Source organism: Rhinolophus hipposideros (assembly GCF_964194185.1).
Source record: "Rhinolophus hipposideros genome assembly, chromosome: X".
In the NCBI taxonomy this organism is placed as follows: domain Eukaryota; kingdom Metazoa; phylum Chordata; class Mammalia; order Chiroptera; family Rhinolophidae; genus Rhinolophus; species Rhinolophus hipposideros.
The window spans coordinates 105,442,116-105,464,145 of NC_138046.1; the positions used below are offsets into that span (position 1 = coordinate 105,442,116).

The window sequence follows — 22,030 nt, forward strand, 5'->3', positions numbered from 1 at the left end:
AACATATTGCCCTTGACTCTGGGTAGCTCATGTTCCTGTGGAAAAAGAGGTGTGTCAACAAATAGTAATAGAATATAATGGGGTAAGTGCTACAATAGGGATTGTAAAAGTACTATGAAGACATGAAGAATGACAGGCCTCAAAGCAAGGATGATATTGGAGCGACACCTTGAAGAAAAGTAAGAATCAGCCCTGTGACAATGCAGAAGAAAAAGCATTGCCGAGGAACACACAGTGAGTAAGGCTTCGGTGGGAGAATATATGGCGGAGAACAGTACAGACTTTAGTATGGCTGAGGCTTAGAGAAGAGGGTGGAGGCTGGAGATGATCCTAAAATGCCATAAATGTTCACAAATTTTTAAAAAATGTTCAAAGTATCCCAAAAGTGCTCGGCACTTTATTATTTCTTTCATTGTGATCTATTTTCCTGAACCATGACTTCACCTAAGTAGACACATACGCTTTTAATAAGTGAAGGATCTCCCAGAAAAGCTCACCATATTACCTGCACATTTAGCCACTGTATCCTAAAATGTCCTTTTCTCTTCACATGTAGAGTTCGTTCTTATTTATTTTGAAGAACCATTCTAACACACTTCAAACTATTTGCTTATGATGAGCTATGGCAGAGCCACTAAAATTAAATAACTATGTTTCGCATAACGTTTACATTAAATACACTGTGATCATGATGTACAGAAAACCAAGATTAAAACTTTAATTATTATCCAGAGGACTGCCTACCTTTGTTGCTTTACTGAGAGATATAATTTGGGTTCTAAGAATTGTGCTTCAATTTGGCCACAGGTAAAGTAAAGGTGCTATAGTGTCACACCATTTAAAGCAATGTTACACATAAATATATCTTGTCAATTGACTTGTTAATACCTAAAATGCATTTTAATACAAACTGTTTTTAATTCTAGGGCATTCATCTCTCCCACTCACCCCAAATTTCATACATCGACAAACTTGGCTTTATTACTTACTTGCCCAAATCAGTGTCACAGATAAGGCTATTCAAGTTAGAGGTATTCATGATAATCACTTGAGTGAAAATTTTTATTCACTTCCTCTTGGATATCAAGAAATAATTATTCCTTCTTTTCATATAAAATAAAGGAGATATTTTTGGAGGAATTACGTTAGAGAAATATAGTAGCCCTGGGTAGCATTTAGGAGAAAAGAATTCTATTATTGGTTATACAAAATAGCCTAATATAAGTTGTTTACCATTTGGGATCCAGTTTCCACTTTCCATGGGATTGTTTTCCAATCTCCTCTTACTAGATGATTGTTTAGTATCCTACCTAGTATTTCTAGAAAGGGGAAAGATGTGCTTACTAAGGATCAGTTCAACACTCCAAAGAATAAAGACAAAGGTGCATTTTCTTTTCTTTTCAGAATACATGTTCTTGATTATATTTTTAAAATTCTTTTGTCTCAATACCTACTCCTTGGAAAAGCTACTTCAGTATAGATTGAGAAAAAATAATAAAGAAGTTAATATCTAAAAGAAAACCCAACTATAGAGAGTCATATTTTTCACTGTTCCATAAAATAGGGAGGTAAAGTGATAAAGCGTTAATTTTAATTTTCTATACAGAGACCTATTATACACAGAAAAACTGAAAACCAAACTAGTGTAAATTATACACATGCACACCACAGGTACATAATACAAGACTGAATATGTGTTTACTATTCAACTGTGTCATATTTTCAAGTGCCAGTTATTTACTGGATCTAATATTTATCAAAGGCATTACCAAAGAGTACCTTATTCATTTAACTAAATTTTCTTTTGATCAGAATAATTGCTATTCACCAAATAAATTTCATGAAATTGGATTCAGTTTTAAAGTCCAAATATGTAATTCAACATTTAAAAGAAGACTATTGTAAGATAAAGGTGACTATCACAGAACACGTTTCATATGCAGGAAAACTACCTTACATGAATCATTGAACAAATAAAAATCTCTTTAAAGTATTTGATATCCTTTTTATGCTTTTTAATATATGTTTCCTAAATATGATTGTACAAAAATGTCACCAAGAAGAATCTCTCTCAATAAGATAAGAATAATGTATTTAATTTCCCAATATTGCTCTTGTTTCTTCCCCCTTTTTACCTGGGAAGCACTTTTAGAGAAGTACACCGTAAAATAAAAAAGGGTATGAACACAATATTCCACGTGGCATAAAGATAACAAAAATGATGCACATTTGCATATAATTCTGTATTTTGCAAATTGATTTCATATATATTACCTTACCTCATTTGATCCTTGCAAAACCCCCCAAAATTTGGCAAATTCTATCATCGTCATTTAATACACGAGGAAACTGATATTCTGAAGCTTGCGGTGATTCAAATAAGCTCATGTGACTAGAGAGTTGTAGATTTATTGATTTTTAAACAGTGTTCTGAATCTTGTTCTCACGCCCTTCTACCTTAGCAAGCTGTCATGGGAAAGACTTTATGCATACATCTCACATAATTATTCAATTATTGTACCCGAAATTATGTTATTTTCAAGTTCATGAGAACACAAATGTGAGATTCATAGAGTGATGAATGAATAAAAAAGTAATTTTTCTAATTTGGAGCAAGACAGAAAGACAAAGATAGATTTCATATCTTCCATTTCAACCCTCTAGAAAATGTTTCTGAAAACGATACCACTACAAAATATAAGCATAATTTTCTGAAATTGTAAACTCATTATTTCAAGTACTTTCAAATGCTAACATTTCTGTAATTCTGTAAGCATATTTTCTTTAACCTTTCAAATGCATTTAAGCCCAAGATGATTTACAAGCAAGGAGGAATACATTTCCCCTATAGGAATCCACTTAGCATTTTGTTAAGTACTTCTTTCATTGCATGGATTTGAAAAAATCAACATGGGGCACAAAAACTAAACTTAAAATGATAGTTTCATTACTTGCAAATGAAATACTGAAGACTCTTCTTACCTGTAACAGTTAATTCCGTGGTTCTTCTCACAACAAAGCCTCCATATTTTAATTCACACGTATAATTTCCAATGTCATCTTCTCTGACTTCTCTTATAAGCAGGGTATCTCTTTTGAATACAATACTTGGTCTCCATGTTTTTGTCCTACATTCCTAAATGAAAAACATACATCTTTGTAGTGTATACTCTGTTTACTTATTTTTATAAGTACTATATATTATTCATTTAGTATTTATATACACTATTTATAGAGAACTGAACAATAAAGTACTCAGAATAACTAAACTAAAAGCTTTTTCAGTTATAATTTTAAAGGGCTGAAATAAATAGTTTGGGAATAATGTCAAAGATTTTCACATATTCTCCACATCTCTGGAAAATCAGGTACCCTGTTTTCCCGAAAATAAGACCTAGCTGGACCATCAGGTCTAATGCATCATTTGGAGCAAAAATTAATATAAGACCCGGTATTACATTATTATATATACTAATATATATTATATATACTAATTTATATTATATTATATTATATTATATTATATTATATTATATTATATTATATTATATTATATTATACCCAGTCTTATGTTATAGTAAAATAAGACCGGGTCTTATATTAATTTTTGCTCCAAAACACGCATTAGAGCTGATGGTACGGCTAGGTCTTATTTTCGGGGAAACACAGTATCTCAATTTGAAGAGTAGTTTTAGAAAGAGTTACTTTATTAACTTCCAAGATTAGTGTCTCTAAATCAGATACGTATTAATTTATTAGATATGAGAAAAGGAACATTTGTTATGATTACCCCTGACAGCATTTTTAAAAGTAAATACTCCATCCACATTTGATGATTATGAAATTAACAATCTTGATATTGGTAACATAAAATACAAAATGAGTAAATTTGTTAGAAAGTAGTAAAAGTAATTCTATAGAGGAAAATGCTTCTATTTCAATATTTTAAATATTTTCATGTTTCATTTAGAAATAGTTCAATCTCTTCATATCATGTATGGTTTATAATCCATGAAAGAAATGGCCAATATTGATATGAAAGGTCTTTATAGTTCCAGAAATATATATTTTCATTGTTGCTGAGTCTACCAAATTATGGCCTCTGAATTAAGCTTTGGATTATAATGACATCCGCTCAGGAGATTTCTGTTTTTGCCCAGACAGAAGTCTGTTTCATTCAGCCAGATTTCAAATCAATGTAATGAGGAAAAAATAGCTTTAAACCCTTTGACACTATTCAGAGGTAATATTATTTCTTAAAAAAAAGAAAAATAAATTATTGCCAAATCAAATCTTTACAGACCATTATTTTGATTTTGTGTCCCAATTCCTTTGTATAATTGGTGGATAATTATTCAGTTATTTCAGACCAAAATATACATTTTATATCCTCATATTAGTTGCATAAACTGTGATAACTGCATGACTTGTACACTGAATGTATGGAATATATATTCTCTTGACTATGGAAAAATAATCTGAATTATTACAAGACTTCTACATATAACTCATCTCCACCCATCACTCCACTTGTTATGGTATTTATAGCTTAAGATCACAGTGATTGGGGTGATAGTGAAAACATGACTAAAAGACTAATGTGAGGCCAGCTAATTTAAAAATTGAGTATGTGTATGTGTATGCATAGTTTCTAAGCTTTCAGCCAATTTTGAGATACTGTTTGCAAAAAGTGAGAAAAGGCATGTAACTTTTAAGATCAACTTATTAGCAAAGAACAAAGAAATCACATATCTAGAAGCTTAATGTACACATTTGAGTACTAGATAAATATTTGTTCTTGGAGACCTTAGGTCAAACTCCCCAAATACCTCTCCCTTTTGAAGCAATCATCAGAACTTGCTCAGAATCTGCGTGAGGAAAGTAGGCAACCCACAGAGAATCAGGATGAGAAATAGTCATACAACTTAATAAGGGAAAAACTAAAACTCACCTGTACTGAAACGGAAATCAGTGGGGCTTATATTTGAGGGCTGTTTGACACTATCTAAGATAGAAATTCAAGGGAAAAGTAGAAAAATATTTCAAAAGTTCCCTGGCTGTTCTGGATCCTCTATTACTTATTATCAAGAATCAAAATTAAGCCTTACTCAGAGAAGGGCATTGCTAATTTTGGCAAAATCCTTTACAAAATTATTCAAGATTTGTTTCTTGTTTCATTTTCAACAAGTTTTGAATTAATGAGCAATCAATTTTGAGGGTTTACATTCTATATACTGACCTTAGTGAATCTAGTTACTAAGAGGTCCAGCTTCCTAAATTCCGCCTCCAGTGAGTTGGACGAAGCAAAATTTACACTAGGAATCTTTAAACCATGGATAAAATATTCCAGACAAATGCTTATAGCATCTATAAGGTATTACCTTGAGTACGCTCAATAACGAAAATATCTTTTATGTTAAAAAAAAAAAAAGCTGAAGAGTACGTTCAAATCTTGAAATTCAGTGAAAATCAATGACTTGATAACAAGGGTAGATTGGGTTATCCTGCTTACATCTAAAGTTTCTTTTGGTTTTTGGAAAGAGTTAATCTAATACTATTTTTATAATATTATAAATCTTCATCAGATGTTATTTTAAAAAATACGTATGCTTTTATATGAAAAGGATTAGAATATGCAAAGATACTTCCACTAAAGAGAACACTTCAATAAAATTAGTGTTATTTTATCACAAAAGCAAATCAATCATTTCTCTCCTTGTTAAGGGACATTTTGGACTATTTACATGAAGAGCTCTGAAATGAATTTTAGTTCTAGTTGTTGAAATTATCAACACAGGTTATAATAGACTTCAAGACATTGTAAGTATAAACTAGATATAAATATAAACACAACAGCTTATTACAGTGGACTACCAATACCAATATTAACTAGCATTTATCAAAGCCACTGGTTTGAAAACTTAAAATGACCAGCATAACTTGCTGTAGTATTTCAGGAAGGCAGAGCTGAACTGTATCACACCCATTAAAATTTTTTATCCAACTTTTCCAAGAATAAGATACACATTAATCTATGTATAAGCAATAAAATCATTCAAAGTCCATACCTTATACCATAGGATTTCGGGTTCTCTGGTTGGTAGTAAAAAATCTTCTATGTCACGGCAGGAAATTTCCTTGCTTTTGCTAAGTTCAGCTTTATCAAAGTACTTCATCTTGGAATTGTAGCAGAGTCCAGTGTCATTTTCACCCACTGTCAGTGAGATGGATACTTTCATACAGTAAGTGGAGTTTCTGAAAGGAAGCAGAATAAATATGGCAGCTTAGTGTGAACAAAAAGCGAGTGCTTCCAAGGCACCGTGTTTACTTTAGGGGGTGGGGGGAAGGAGAGAGGAGCAAACACTCCATAGATTAATTAATGGTAAAGCATTGTGGCTTATTCCACAGGGGTCTCTTGTCATCTAGCTACACAATGCTTGGTTCTGTGAAACCATTTGTATACTTTTCATTTGCTGGAAAAAATGTTTTGTACTATATACAGGTTTGGTTTGAAAAAATGTTCAACAGAGATTTTTGTGTCCAGAAAAATAAAATAAAGAAAAATTTAGGCCAGGAAAATGTGAAGCCTGGGTTTATGCTAAAATTGGCAAACTCAACAGAGAAGTAGAAAATGTAACTGACCTATGAAGCATAATAGGACAGACATAGGGCTGCTCAATTCTGATAGTAATGTTTGTCTTGATAAAAAGAGAGGTTATCCATGAGTTTGTGCAGAAAATGGTCTTGGATAAAAGCATTGCAAAGTCGCTATCTTTACAGACTCATATCCATTTGGCTTGGGACCTGCAGTCCAGGTTGTCAGACAGGAGAAACATTCTAATGTATCATGTAAGGACAACCCTGTCCTGATAGATTCTACAGAATCGTTTCATTACATCAGTGTCTCATTTTACTCTTTGCTGGTTCCTAAGTCGGATTTATAACTTGGGATACTCGACAAGAGAAATCATGTTCGGAGATCTCTATGAAAGTGTTGGGACCAAAGGGAGTGTTCTAATAAATTGCACCATCTCTGTTCGCTACTTGTGTCTCTGGACCATTCAATGAACACGGATGGTGTGTCAGGCATGGTGCCAGGCAGAATAAAGAGGAGTAAAACATCAGATTCTAGGTCTGTCCGGTAGAGAACTTCTCATTTGGAAAGTGCCCAATGGCTTATTTGCATACTTGACCATCGAAGTCCTGCATTTGAGATTCACTGCTTACTATCTGCAGCTTTGGGCAACTTATTTAACCCCTCTGAACCTCTCAGGTGGGGTGCAGGGACAACACTTGTCCAAGTATTAAATGTGATACAAAGTCAAAATCTGGTTGGCCTGTCATAGATGCCCAGTGATGTGGGTTTCTCTGTGCTCTGCATTGGTGCACGTGAACCACAGCCTCCCAAGTCCTCCTCCTTATTCAGCCAAGTTGCTCTGATGTTTCAGCAGCAACTTGATTTAGAGTCTTGCTTTTTAAAAATGCTAATATGACATGATGAGAATGGCCAGAAAATAGCTAGTTATGGTATAATAATACATGTCTTTGGTCTTTCTCCCAGGTTCCTGGCACAGATCTCCTAAAACTCTTAGAATTCCCTGAGTGATAAGAGTGTCTTTTGTTATTCATAAGGAGTCCCCTTTTGATCACAACAGAGTTTATGGTAAGTAGCTGACTTAGGCTAGAGCCCCTGGGTAGCCTCAGGATGTAGCTGGTCACCAGATAGACCAAGAGGTCAGAGGGTTGAATCTTTCAGCCCCACCCACTGACCTTCAGGGAAGAGGGCAGGTGCTGGAGATTAAGCTCCATAAAACTCTTGAAAAAAAAGATCTGATGATCTTCAGGGTTGGTGAACATAGAAAGGTGCTGGGAAGGTGGCACACACAGGGAGGGCATTGAAACTCTGTGCTTCTTTTCCCATACCTTGCCCTACACATCTCTTCCATCTGGCTGTTCATTTGTATACTTTGAAATGTCCTTTGTAATAAGTTAGCAATAGCAAGTACAGTGGTACCTCAGTTTTCCAACGTCTCCATTGACGAACATTTTGGTTTATGAACGCTGTAAACCCGGAAGTAAATGCTTTAGTTTTTGAACATGACTCAGAAGTTGAACATGTCACACAGCTTCCACTGAGTGCAAGATCCTGAGGCCTAGCTCTCGGCTGTTTTCGAATGTTCCAGAACTCGTGGATTATGTTCAAAAACTGAGGTACCACTGCAATGATTTACTGAGTTCTGTGAACCATTCTAGCAAAAGACTGAATCCCAGGAGGGGGTTGAGGTAACCTCTTATTTACAGCTGGTCAGTCAGAAGCATAGGTGACAATCTGGACTTACAATTGGCATTTGAATGTGTGTGGGGGGCGGGGGGAGAGGGACAGTCATGTGGAACTGAGTCCTTAACTATGGGATCTAAGGTTAACCCCAGGCAGATAGTGTCAGAACTGAATTGAATTGTGGGACATCCAATTGGTGTTGCAGAATTTCTTCGTGTGGGAAAATCCCACACATCTGGTGTGAGAAATGTTGGGAGTAGAGGAGAAAAACAGAGTTTTATTTTATACTTAATTATTCACCTTTTTATTGGGTAACAAAGGAAATTTCCACAAATTTAGAATTTAGAATTATTGAATGCAGATTTCTCTAGCTTTGTATAAAATGTACTGTACAGGTAGATCTAAAATATTTAATAGGTGAAACCATTTACCATTAAACAAAGTCAATCAGTAGCCTGAGGAAAGTCCTGAGAGAATGTATTCAGGGGATTTGCTAGAATAATAAGACACATCCCTGCCCTCAGCCCCACACAGTCCAGAAGTGATACATAAGTAAAAAGCTGAAATTCAATGTGATAAGTCCTACAAAGAGCTATGTGCTACCACAGTACTTTCAAAGAAAGAAACAAGAAGACCATAAACTGAGATACCTGGCTACGGAATAGAGTCAATGGAATTGTAAAAGCTATGTATGGTGTCAGAGGGGTAGTAGACTTGTTGGGGTGATTACTTTGTTAGGTGCATAAATGTCTAATGACTATGTTGTTTTGTACACCTGAAACTAATAATAATAAAAATATTAATAATAATAAAAAGGAATTTGGCAATTTTCAGAAAGGCTATGCGGGGACTAGTACGCACAAAGGCTTGAAAGCATGAAACAACTTGGCATGTTTGGGGATCTGCAAATAATTTGGTGTGGCTGTATTATAAAATAGTTATAAAGGAACAACAGGAGCTGAGACTGGAGAAGTGTGCGGGAGCCAGACTGAAAGTCACGTACACCAGTGCAAAAAGTTCAGATTTTATGTTGGGAAATAATGAAATTTGGCTTTGGAAAAGATTTTTCTCATTGTAGTGAGAAACATGGATTGGATTGGAAGGAGAACACAGGGCAGGGAGACAAATTAGAAAGCAATCACATTCATTCAGGAAAAAAAATGGCAGCTCCAACAAAGGCAATGCCTGTTGATATAGAAAGGAGGGATCATGTTCAAAATATATTTCAGATACAGAATCAATGTGACAGCGAAGGAGCAAAGGAAAGAGGCATACAAGGTAATGAAGAATTTTTCTCAGGTAAGTATATGAAAGGTAGAGTCAATCTTTCAGCATGGAAAATCCTGAAAAAGAAACAGCTTTGAGAGAAAAGAATGTTCGATTTTAGCTTGAGCTTCACACCCAAGTAGAAAAAAAATCCTCCTTGGATTTTCCTTATGAAACAAAGGAAAGTTACTTGACTCCTTAGACATCTGTTTCCTCATGTATACAAGAAAAAGATAAAACTAAAGACCCCATAGGTGGTTGTGGAAATCGAACGTGTTAGAACACATAAAGAGCTCAGAACAGCGCCAGTCTTCTGGTGAGCACACACTACATGTTAGATCTTATTATCAGTACTGTGCCCCTTTTCCCTACTCCCTTTGTTTCTATTTTGCAGTACGGAAACACAGTGTTTGTTGAGAAAGTAGGTTAGATAGTATCGCCATCATGATGTCTTCAGCTCTTTGGTGTTTAATGAGTGTGAAGCATAAGAATGAAGATATGTCTGTATGGCATTGGGCTGGACAAGAATCAGTAAAGGTGGTGAAAACTATGGCCTCCTCATCCCAGCCATCCCCTCCTGCTCTTCTATATATGCAACTGACCCTAGATGAGCACACTTAGGTATTCTTATTTTCCTGACATTAATTCTCCGGCTCTGTGAGGTAACTGCTGATTTACAACTGTCTGGTAACGTATGGAATTCCAGACTCCCCAGGATAGCACTATTTCCAAATTACTTTCGATGTTTTAATACTTGTTTACTATTTCTGTTTATCAGGAGGTGATTTTACAAGTGAAAAATAAAGCAGCAGCCAATGAACACTATAGTCCTATTTACTGAGAAGAGCTAACAGGAAGCAAGCAACTTGTGACACATTAATAAACATATGATCCCCCTGAGGGGAATTACACACTCTTGAAGTAAAGAATACTATTCACCATCATCAAATTTGCAGCATGATTGCTATGGGGCTGTGGATCTCTGCAGTCAGGGAAATACTGTGGAATGGGTAAATGGGGTAAGGAGAATACTCCTGCAGGACTGCTGGTAAAAATCATCAGCACATATTTACTCAGCTTCTATTGTATAGAATAGATGAGCTGCAATGTAGGCAAAAAAGCGAAATTATGATTGCTGGTTTCAATGTTTACAAAATGGCTACAGAGAGAGGATATACATGGATGTGGAGAAAACAGTTTTTCATCATTGAGAGTCAACAGTCAATTATCCATTCCAGTGAAGAAATAATATTAATGTGAATTTTTAAAAGATTAGTTTTCTCTGACAAGGGTGACCCTGCAGTACACACGATGTACTGTACAAACAACTCAGAGTTACTTCTTTCAAGCTCTTGAGATTAGGACAAAGGACCCGATGCCTAAAGAAGTCTATGATTTGTCAAGTTCTCCTATCTGATTAGTGGCAGAAATGGGATTAGAACTCACATCTTCTAACTTCTAATTCATTGGTCTCTTCTATATTGTACTGGAGATAACTAGTGCTGGGCTAAAACACATAAACTATATATATATATATATATATGTTTATATATATTTCATATATGTATATATACATACATGTATGTATATGTGTGTGTGTTTGAAACAAAAAAAATTTACCATTCTTAGCCCCCTATTTTATATTATTTTACATTCCAAAATATGTGTCTTCTGGAGAAAGGCAAAATATGCTCTACCTTGGATTTCTTTGAAAATTTAGGCCCTTAAATTCCCCCAAATCAAATAAAATTAAAAGGGAGCAAGCAGCATGTGTTAAAGAAATATCATGGCTTCTTCAGCTCTTTCCACTATATTTTCTAAATTTATATACACACTTGTAAAAGGATTGGCTTCCGAAAGGACTGGCTTAGGGTCCTGTCTTACTAGGGAGAAAAAAAAAATCTAAACTTGAAATTCAGTGCAAATATTGGGAACTAACAAATATTATTGGGTATAATCAAGAAGTAAATATGTGACAGAAAATTAAAATTAAAGTAATTTCTGTAAATAGAGTATCCGGAAGTCGGTACAGTGACTTGAAGTTCGCCAGAAGTGTCTCAGCAGTATGCTTCTTTGAAACACTGAAAAATTTTGAATTGGCATGCATAGGAGCTACCAGAAATTTAAAAATTTACCTTTTGAAGGATGACAAAGCTACACAACTACAGATCAAGGTGTGGAAATTTGGGTACTGCAGGCAGGAGGTACGGACGGAAAATATGTCTGGGAAGGGAAATTTTGTGTATTACCTGATTAGCTAACAGTATAATAAAAACTATGATACACCATACCTCAGGGTAGCACAGTTTCAATTACTCTGTAATCACACCTCCTATGCATGATGATGTGTAATGTTCAGTGTCTCTCTTTCTCTGACAGAATTACCAGTAACGTGATAGTTAAATATACCCTCAAACGGTGTCACTAAACAGTTGACCTGTATATTATTTTCAGGTCCCTGGGGTTAATAATAACATTTCCATAATGTTTAGAAATCTTTTCCCACTTTGTGATGTGCTCAAAAGGACAGTCAGGGATTTGATCAATGTTTTTAAAAGATTAAGTTATTCCATGTTTCTATGTTTATATGGCCATTTTTTAAGTCATAATATTTTGTACACAATGTTTTTTAAAAATAAAAACAGAGTGTTTTTGATGTGTCACAATCATTTGGGTACTGTAAAGCAACACAATGGATGGCAGATCTGGAAGTTCAGTTATACAGACCTGAGCAGAATTGAACTAGTCTGGAAGGCGGTTCCTTAATCATAAATTTGACCACAGTGTTTAATCATTAGTTGTGAAAATGAAGTGTTGGGAATCAAAAATGCCAGCATTACACTGTGGAGGGAACATCTTACAGTTTGTTAAACCATAAATATAGTTTGATAGTTTATTTCTAAACTTAAAGCCTTCCAATGTTTTCTATATTCTAGAGAGTATTGTGCAGAATGGAGTAAGTCAGACAGAGAAAGACAAATGTCATATGATTTCACTTATATGTGGAATCTAAACAACAAAATAAATAAACAAACAAGACAGAAAGAAACTCATAGATACAGAGAACATTTTGATGGTTGCTAGCTGGAAGGGGGATTGGGGTTTGGGTGAAAAAAGAGAAGGCATTAAGAAGTACAAATTACTGATTACAAAATAATCATGGGGTGTCAATTTTATCACAAAGAATATAGTCAATAATATTGTAATTACTATGTATAGTGTCAGGTGGTTACTAGGTTTATCAGGATGATCATTTCATAAGTTATGTAAACATCTAATCACTATGTTGTACACCTGAAACTAATGTAATATTGTATATCAACTGTATTTGAATAATAAAACAATTATTAAATTTTTTTTCTGTCATTCTTTACAGTGATTCCTTAGCTATGCAGGTGGCCCCTCTGGTATATGTTATCTTTCTTACACACACAATGTTTATAGATACTGGCACTAAATGGGAAAATTGTTTGGATTGGGGTTTCTTTTCAGAAGAGCTCTAAAGCACCTAGTGATTTAACTGTGGTTAAAATCAACTTGTGAGAAAATTAGAACAAGACCACAGAGCAAATGATAAGACCTAAACAGGCCAGTTTCTTGCCTTCTCACTTGATTTTTTTTTCTTTTAATTTAAGTGGTAAATTGAACTTCATATATGGTCTTCTACTAACTATACATTCAAAATAATCACCTCCCTTTTTTTTAAGAAAGGTAATTAATATTATTTTACCATTTTTTTTCTATTCTGATATTCCTGGAATAATGAGGAGGAATAATGTTGAGGAGGCCTCAGTGTGTGAAATTCTAGTCCAGTATTTCTCTCCCTGAGTTACTCTTGGGCATGAGCACTTTCAAACTTCACCACTGTAGACCCCAAAGTCTCCTTCAGACTTCCTCTTGAGGGAGAGAAACAGAGAGAGAGAGGGAAGGGGGGAGGGAGGGGGGGAGAGAGAGAGAGAGAGAGAGAGAGAGAGAGAGAGAGAGAGAGAGAGCGCAAACAAGTCACTGAAGGAAGCTGAGGTTCTGGATGTGGGCTCAAGACCACAAATTACAAATAATTTCTTCAGGGAAGCCTGTGGTTGACGTCTAACTTTAGCTACCTTATCCCTTCATTTATTTTCTGCATAACAATCACAATTTGTAATTACTTATTTCCACTTATTTTGCTGCATCCTCTGCTAATATGTTTTCTTCTCATATTATGCAAAATAATGGAGTTAGCTGCATGCTATTCGAATTTTGAAAGGCATATTTTTTAAAACAGGTAAAGCTATGGTACATTTATACAATGGAGTATTACGCAGCCATAAAGAAGAAACAAATCTTATCATTTGCAACAACATGGATGGATCTAGAGAACATTACGTTAAGTGAAATAAGTCAGAAAGAGAAAGACAAGTACCATATGATCTCACTAATATGCGGAATCTAAAGAAAAGAATAAGTGAATGAACTAATCAGAAACAGTTTTGGGGACAAAGAGGAAAAAACCGAGAGTTGTTAGATGGGGAGGGGAGCGGTGGGGATAAGGGGAAAGGTGAAGGGATTAGGAAGCAGCTGGTAACCACAAGATGGCCTCAGGGTTTTTGAAAATTAATTTGGGGAAGGTATTCAATAATGTTGTAAAGATTTTGTTGGGTATCCGATGGACATGTGTCCTATTTGGGAGACCACCTCAGGGATACTGTGGATGCCTGATCATGGCATTGTACACCAGAAACTAAACAATAATGAATGCCAACTATAATTTTATATATATAATGTGATGGCTCGGTGCGAGGTCGGAGGGATAGTGGGTGGGGGGAGGGGGGTTCACAGTGTGAGGGATATAAATGATGAACGTCTAAGTATTACCTTGTCTTGTACACCTGAAACTAATAAATTAAAAAAAATAAAAAAATAAACTTAAAAAAACAGGTAAAATTCACACAAGATAAAAATATACATTAACCATCTGAAAGTGTACAATTAAGAGTCATTTAGTACATTCATAATGTTATATAACCATTACATCTATCTCTTTCTAAGACATTTTCATCATTCCAAAAGGAAACCCATACCCATGGGCAATCACTCCCCATTTCCCCATCCCCGCAGCCCCTGGGAACCACCAATCTGCTTCTGTCTTCATGGATTTGCTTATTTGGAATATTTCATATAAAAGGAAAGCGTGTAACATGTGGACTTTCATGTCTGGTTTCTTTCACTTCTTTCATTTGTTCAAGGTTCGTCCATGCTGTAGTATGCGTGTGTACCTCATTCTTTTTCTTGGCTAAATTAAGACCAGAGTAGGAATATACCATATTTATTTCATTCATATATAAACTGGTGGACATTTGGGTTTGTTTCCACATTTTGACTATTGAGAATAATGCTGCTCTGAACATTTATGGACAAATATTTGCCTGAATCCATTCTTTCAATACTTTTTGTGTATACCTAGGAGTGGAAATGTTGGGTTATACGGTTATTCTACGTTTAACTTTTTGATAAAACGGATCTATTTTTTTAAAATCTCTTAAATGCTTCATCCCCTTCTGACCACTCCAGTTTTTGCTGGCACATGGAGAATTATCCATTACAGGAATTTGTTCACTGTGATGGCCTACTGAGGTTAAGGACTTAAAGGGCATAATGATTTCTCTAAGTGCCTAGAACAGTGCCAGTCAAACAGTAGGCACTCTCGGTATTTGTTAAATGAGTGAATTATTAGTTTATGGATACGTAGTTTTGATTATATTTCTTGGGTTTTTTGTTTTAAGTTAAAGTGTATTGGGGTGACAATGGTTAGTAAAGTTACCTAGGTGTCAGGTGTACAATTCTGTAATACATCATCTACGTATTACATTGGGTGTTCACCGCCCAGAGTGATTACATTTCTTTCTTACTAATCTCTCTAAATAACTCTTACCTAGATCCACTATACTATTTTTTATTTATTTTTTAAATAAATTTATAATTGGTTCAACAATTATATAGGTTTCAAGTGTACAGTCCGACATCTATCTATTGCATTGTGTGTTCACCACCCAGAGTCAGTTCTCCTTCCATCACCATATATTTGATCCCCTTTATCCTTTTCTACTTTCCCCCTACCCTGCTTACCCTCTGGTAACCACTGAACTGTTGTCTGTGTCTATGAGTTTTTGTTTGTTTGTCTTGTTTGTTTGTTGCTTTCAGTATTGCATCCCACATATGAGTGAAATCTTATGGTTTTCTCCTTTTTTGTCTGACTTATTTTGCTTGGGATGATAATCTCAAGATCCTATTTTTTACCCCCTTTTGTTGTATGCTTCTTTGGCATAGTACCAGTTCCTGACAGTGGATGTATCTTCCAGGCCAGATCACAAAAAAAATAATAATACAACACAGCTGTGAAGATTTCCTGGCTCTGAATAGTTAGCTACATGCAATCACCTTATCTCTTTCTCTCACCCTGGATACAATAGACCTTCTTCTAATGGCAGCTGACCTTCATGATTTGAAAGATAAGGGAAGAAAGGATAAATGAGTAAACAACATTTTTTTTTCTCTTCAAGAATCACACAGGCAGCTTTTTTCTAAAGTGATTGTCGCAGTTCCAGTACTGTTAAATCTTGCTCCTGGATTGATGTGGAGAAGGGGTGACCTAGAATCCAGAAGCTCAACTAATCCTGCACCCCACCCTCTCATTTTACCATGAAAATTCCAGGGAAACTTCCATCAGAGTAAAACAAAAACTATATTGTTCTTTAAAGAAGACAGAGAACTACCAGAGTTTACTGAAATGTATTCATTAACAAATCAGATTTTTTTAGAGTCCGATTAATTTTTTGAAATCAGAAAACATGCTTTCTTCTAATGCATGTAAACCAAATCTGGACAATGTCAGCAAAGAACCCACATAATTAGTGATTTTTTCCCCTGCTGATACTTCTCTAAATATTTTTTAAATGTCATAATAGCATATGCTTTATTCAGTTTTACTTTGCAGGTCAATATTTCCTGATAAAAGCTTTGCTTTCCTCGACTACAAAAGTAAATAAATAAAATTAACTGTGAAGATGGTAAGTAACCTTAATTACAAAGGACATTTAAATCATATTCTTAATTACATGTATAAGACAAAAACTTAATCTATTCCATAAAATTGACAGAGGTGCACATTTCCAGACTCTGGAGACTGGTGCAGTTTTAAAGATAAATGTTAACCAAAATTCATGATCAGAGTTACATGTAGAGTGATATCTTTGAACTTAGCATATTTAGAAAGTGGACCAATTTCTGCAGACACAAAGAAGATCGAATAGTGTGTCTGTATCCAGGAAAACTATTCCTAACCCAACAAAGGTTTGGAGGAAATGGAAATAGAAGTCAGAAATGCTTCCTGAAGAAGAGATTGCAGTCACCTCCCTCAACTAACATCCTCATAACACCAGCTTGGTACTCTAATTTGAAGACAACACTTGAGATCTCGCTTGCTTTTTTCACTACTTTCTAATTACGTATTTTTAAACACTTTCACCTCCTTTTCTCCTGTTATGGTTTGAGATAGTTTCAGTCTATGTAAATTCAGCATATTGCCTCTTCAACTTCTCAGAGCCATTTCATAAAAACAAAGGAAAACCATTACACCCAGCAGGGGACACTCATAATTAGGAATGAATATAGAACTATCATTTATTAAAGGAGTGATTTATCTATCACTTATCAAGCATTTGAAATTCATTCATTTAGTCATTACATATTTATTGATCAAAGACTATGTGCCAGACCCAGCTGGGGATAAAGCAGTGAATAAGCAAAGTACTTGCTTTTATGGAGCTTATATTCTACTGAGACAAAATGGTGGGAGGAGGAACCTTGTGTAAAAAGCTTTATACAGTGACATTTTATACTCATTAGGACAGCTATGAATAAAAAAAATGGAAAACAAATTTTGGCAAGGATTTGGAGGAATTGGAACCCCATGGGCACGTAAAATGCTACAGCCAGCTGCTGTGGAAGCAGTTTGACAGTTTCTCTAAAAGTTAAACATTACCATATGACCCAGCAATTCTATTCCTAAGTACATACCTAAAAGAATGGAAAGCAAGGACTCAAACACATACTTGTTCACCAATGTTCATAGAAACATTACTGACAATAGCCAAAAGGGGCAAAGTTAAATGTCCATCAAAAGATGAATGGATAAGCAATATGTAGTACATACATATAATAAAATATTATTTGGCCTTTAAAAGGAGTGAAATTCTGATAGCTGCTACAACACAAAGCTTGAAAACATTATGCTAAGACATGAAAGGACAAATATTGTATGACTCCACTTATACAATGTTTCTGTTTGGAAGATGAAAAATTTCTGGAAATGGATAGTGGTGATGGTTGCATAACATGGTAAGCGTCCTTAATGCCACAAAAATGTACAATTAAAAATAGTTAAAATAGTAAATTTTATGTTAGGTATATTTTACCACAATTAAACAAACATTAAATTGTGTACTTTATATGAGTGAATTATATGGTATGTGAATCATATCTCAATAAAGGTATTATTTTAAAAGACTTTATACATTACCTCATTTAAACTCCCTCCATGTAATCTCATTTATGCTTCATCTGTCTTATAGCATGTGACAGGCTTTCATTCCTTTAATGTGTTTTGTCTCGGTGTTTTGTCTCCTGTATTTGTAGCTCCAGCTCTAAAGAAATACTCTCTGAACTCTAGATTTATATATCTAGTTGCTTATTTATCATACTTATTTGAAATCTAAAAAAAATACTTTAGACCTAACGTGCCCCACAAATAAACCTTAACTTTTACCTTCAAATCTACTTTTATCCTAGTCTGCTCTATCTCACTGATCGCCATACCATTCACCTACTTGCTCAGGTGAAATGGCTAGAAGTCTTTGGAGATATCAGTTTAATCCAAAGTAACAGGCATGAGGCAAGTGAGGGGGTACTGAAAACCCAATAGTTAAGTTAAATGCTATTTCATTGCAATATTTAAACATCAAATTAATATCAAACTATTGACAAGAACAATAAAGACTTATCTTTTCTCAGCATACCACTCTGTTTTGTGTTTATCTTATCATTATCACTAATTGATATTGTCTTGATTTTATTTATTTATATATGTATGTTTTTCTCTTCCATACAGTGTCATGAGAGTGGAAGTCTTATCTGCCTTGTTTACCACTTTATTCCATAAATATGTCTTCCATTTCCTGCCAACTGACTTCGAGGTTAGACTTTTTCCAAGAGAGGGTCTGTCATTTCAGCGTCTGTGTCTGACACTACTTCTTCCTTTTTCCCTCTAGACATTGGGGTGGTAGCGGCTTCCTGCTGTTACTAAGCTTATCTCCCCTCGTATCCTGTCATTTCAGCTCTTCTAACATATTTGTAACCCATTTCCCATATTAAACTCCCCCTATGGAACTAGTTGGAATGAATTTGCTTTAACTGACTAGACCCTAGCCAATACAACAGTGTAGGAAACAAATATCTAAGTATTTCCTCTACTCGTACATTATACATAAATTGCTAAAAGTCTCCCATAAGGTTAAAGAAAGAGGCAAACAAATGATATAGATAAATATTTGCAAAAAGTACAAATGACATTGCTTAAACTCAGCACATTTAATAAATTAAGGCACTTGTGCATATTCCTATCTACCATGTTTCCCCCAAAATAAGACCTAGCTGGGCCATCAGCTCTAATGCGTCTTTTGGAGCAAAAATTAATATAATACCCAGTATTATATTATATTATATTATATTATATTATATTATATTATATTATATTATATAAGACCTGATCTTATATTGTAGTAAAATAAGATCTGGTCTTATATTAATTTTTGCTCCAAAAGACACATTAGAGTTGCTTGTCTGGCTAGGTCTCATTTTCGGGGAAACAGGGTATGATGAAAGCCTTTTATTTATATATCTAAAACAAAAAAAGGGGGAAGGAAAAACCCAGGAGAGTTAAACTGTGAGTTGGTTTAATTTAAAGGCAGAATTAAATGTTTTTGGGGAGAGACTTTCTTATTCCATATGATTTATGCCTATTTTACAGTTGGTTTCTTTTCAATACTTTTTATGCAATTTTAGTATCAACTCCAGACAATAGTAATTTTTACATTTTTCTGACTAGAAAGAAGAACCATTAAACTGAATAACCTAAAATTCACCAAAGAACATACGGTTTAAATACCGACAATCTAATAACTTTATTTGGCAAAATAGGCCATTATTAGAAAAAAGAAAATGGTCTAATGATTTGTGTTTCCTTATAAATATAAACATGCTTAGAATATGACAATTGTATTAAAGTTCTTGTCAACAACAAAAAAATGTAGTAATAAAACACTTTACACTTAGATTGTCAGAATATAAGGCCATAGAGTGATATTAGAGATATGATTTTAAGTGTTACAAACAAAACACAAGTGGATCTAATCTTTATTTAAATGTGATAAAGAATACAACAAGAAGAGGAGGTTTTCATGGGAAGAAGAATCCACTAACAAGCTGTGTGCAATCATAAAGTAACTCTTCTTCCCTGAACTTCAGTTATCTGATCATAAAATTATAAGGATGTTTAACCTCATGGAGTTGTGAGAACCAAATCACATCCTGGTATAAACATACTTTGTAATAGACAAACTGTTACACAATGTTTCATTGCTGTTATGATTATCTTCGGTGATGGTTTAACCCCTTAGACTGTCAACCTCACTACAGCTCTTGAATTTTCTCACTTAATGCCCGATGTTTCACATACCCTTCATTATTCATAATATTTCACCATTGGCTAAATATGGAATTTATGTCAAGGTCACCACTTTTTAAAAGCTTAATCTCCTTTCCAGCAGCACCTCATAAAAGAGATAAATCACATAGCTCTTTATATTTAATCTCCTTATCCTGTGAATACAGTCCTCTTCCATTTCTGTTCTGCAGATCCAACTTTTCAGTTTTATAGAAAGGTTCAATATGAGTAAAACACCCCTTCTGGAAGTCCCATATATTTGAAATTCGGTTAAACTTGTCCCATATTATTGCCAAAAAGAGTTGCAGTTGATGTGAGGCATAAAGTAGAAGGTATCCCTTGATGCAGCAGTGGGGAGAAAAATGAATAAACACCACAAAGGAGGGCTTGTCTGTTAACTCTGCTCTCTTTACTTAGTTTTATATGGGTGAATCATGAAGGGGATTCTAGAACTGGATAGTTATAGATTCGTGGATGTCCACAAGTGTGTACATGTGAACAGACATTTTCAAATTTCAGAAGTTGCAGAAGTACGGGATATATGAAAAACATCCCTAGTCAGAGGGGAGGTGGAATAATTACACAGGAGACTTCGTAACAGTCAGCTGTCAAAGCTACTTTCCTGTCAATACTGGAAGATTATTTCTCCTGTTCGTTTCATATGAAACAACTGTTACAAGGCATTGAAAATAGCTTTACTGTATGATTTCCAATTACAGTATCTGCTTTTTCCTTAAAAGTCTATTATGATAATAGCATGATAAAAACAGAGAACTCTTAGGGAATGGGGAGTTCAACCCCATTATATTGTCTTATCAGCATACAAGGTTTACTTAAATTATATATCATACACACATGAAAAATATCATAAAGATTAACTGGACATCTTTCCCTTGACTGCTTTCTTAAAGCTACAATTCATGTAGCAGCATTATAATCATTCCCACTCTCAAAATCCTTCTGTTCACAAGTTTATAAAACACAATTGTAATGGACTACCTTGGTGGTAATTTACTACATTGCTTCCAGCTTCTGGTTTTCTTTTACTAATATGGATTTATTTGGAATCCAAATTGTACAAAGTATCGCTGCATAATTTGACTTTGTAGTTACTGATATCATTATTTCCCACTTATGTCTATAACGTATAAAGCATACAACATGAATAAGCCATTAATCTGAAGTGTGGCTTTGGGTATGTTAGTTTCTCATTTGTTAAATAAGAGTCTACATGAAAGATTTCATCCTTTCCTAAAATTCCAAATTGACATTATTGATAAAGTCATTATACATGTTATACTTACCTCACACATTAGTGTAGTGAGAGAGTTTATACAGAGGTATTCTTTGTGTGCACATGTGTGTTCTCTAAATCTACTGTATCTTAACCTCTATCCCTTCACTAATAAAAATTTCTCAGTTGTATTGTAAACTACTCTCCTTCCTTTCTCAACACATGCTTATCCCTTTCTCTACTATGGTCTGAGTTTTCTAACCAGTTTTTCTCAGAAAACATTACTAGGGTTATCAATAATCTCCATTTATAGTCATCCTTTAAGGAGCTCAACTACCACCACCTTTGGGAATAGTTGTTCTCACTTCCCTTGTTTAGCACTTCTTCTCCTTTACTACTCTGTCCAAAAGTCAAAGATTATTTGATTACTTGTTTGCCTCTCCAAGGAAAATGTGAACTCCTGCATGGTAAGCCACTTGTCACTGGTCTTATT

At 34.6% G+C, this 22,030-nt stretch overlaps 1 protein-coding gene across 2 annotated transcripts in view; it reads right to left on the reverse strand.

Annotated features, from left to right (window-relative positions):
• IL1RAPL1 (interleukin 1 receptor accessory protein like 1) overlaps positions 1-22,030 on the reverse strand; it is a 1,302,015-nt gene that overhangs the window by 513,640 nt on the left and 766,345 nt on the right. For both annotated transcript variants that reach the window (XM_081041668.1, XM_081041669.1), the window contains exons 4-5: positions 6,069-6,255; positions 2,983-3,136 (exon numbers count right to left, since the gene is read on the reverse strand). In XM_081041668.1, coding sequence (XP_080897794.1) covers positions 2,983-3,136; positions 6,069-6,255 — 341 coding nt within the window. The remainder of the gene's footprint in view (positions 1-2,982; positions 3,137-6,068; positions 6,256-22,030) is intronic.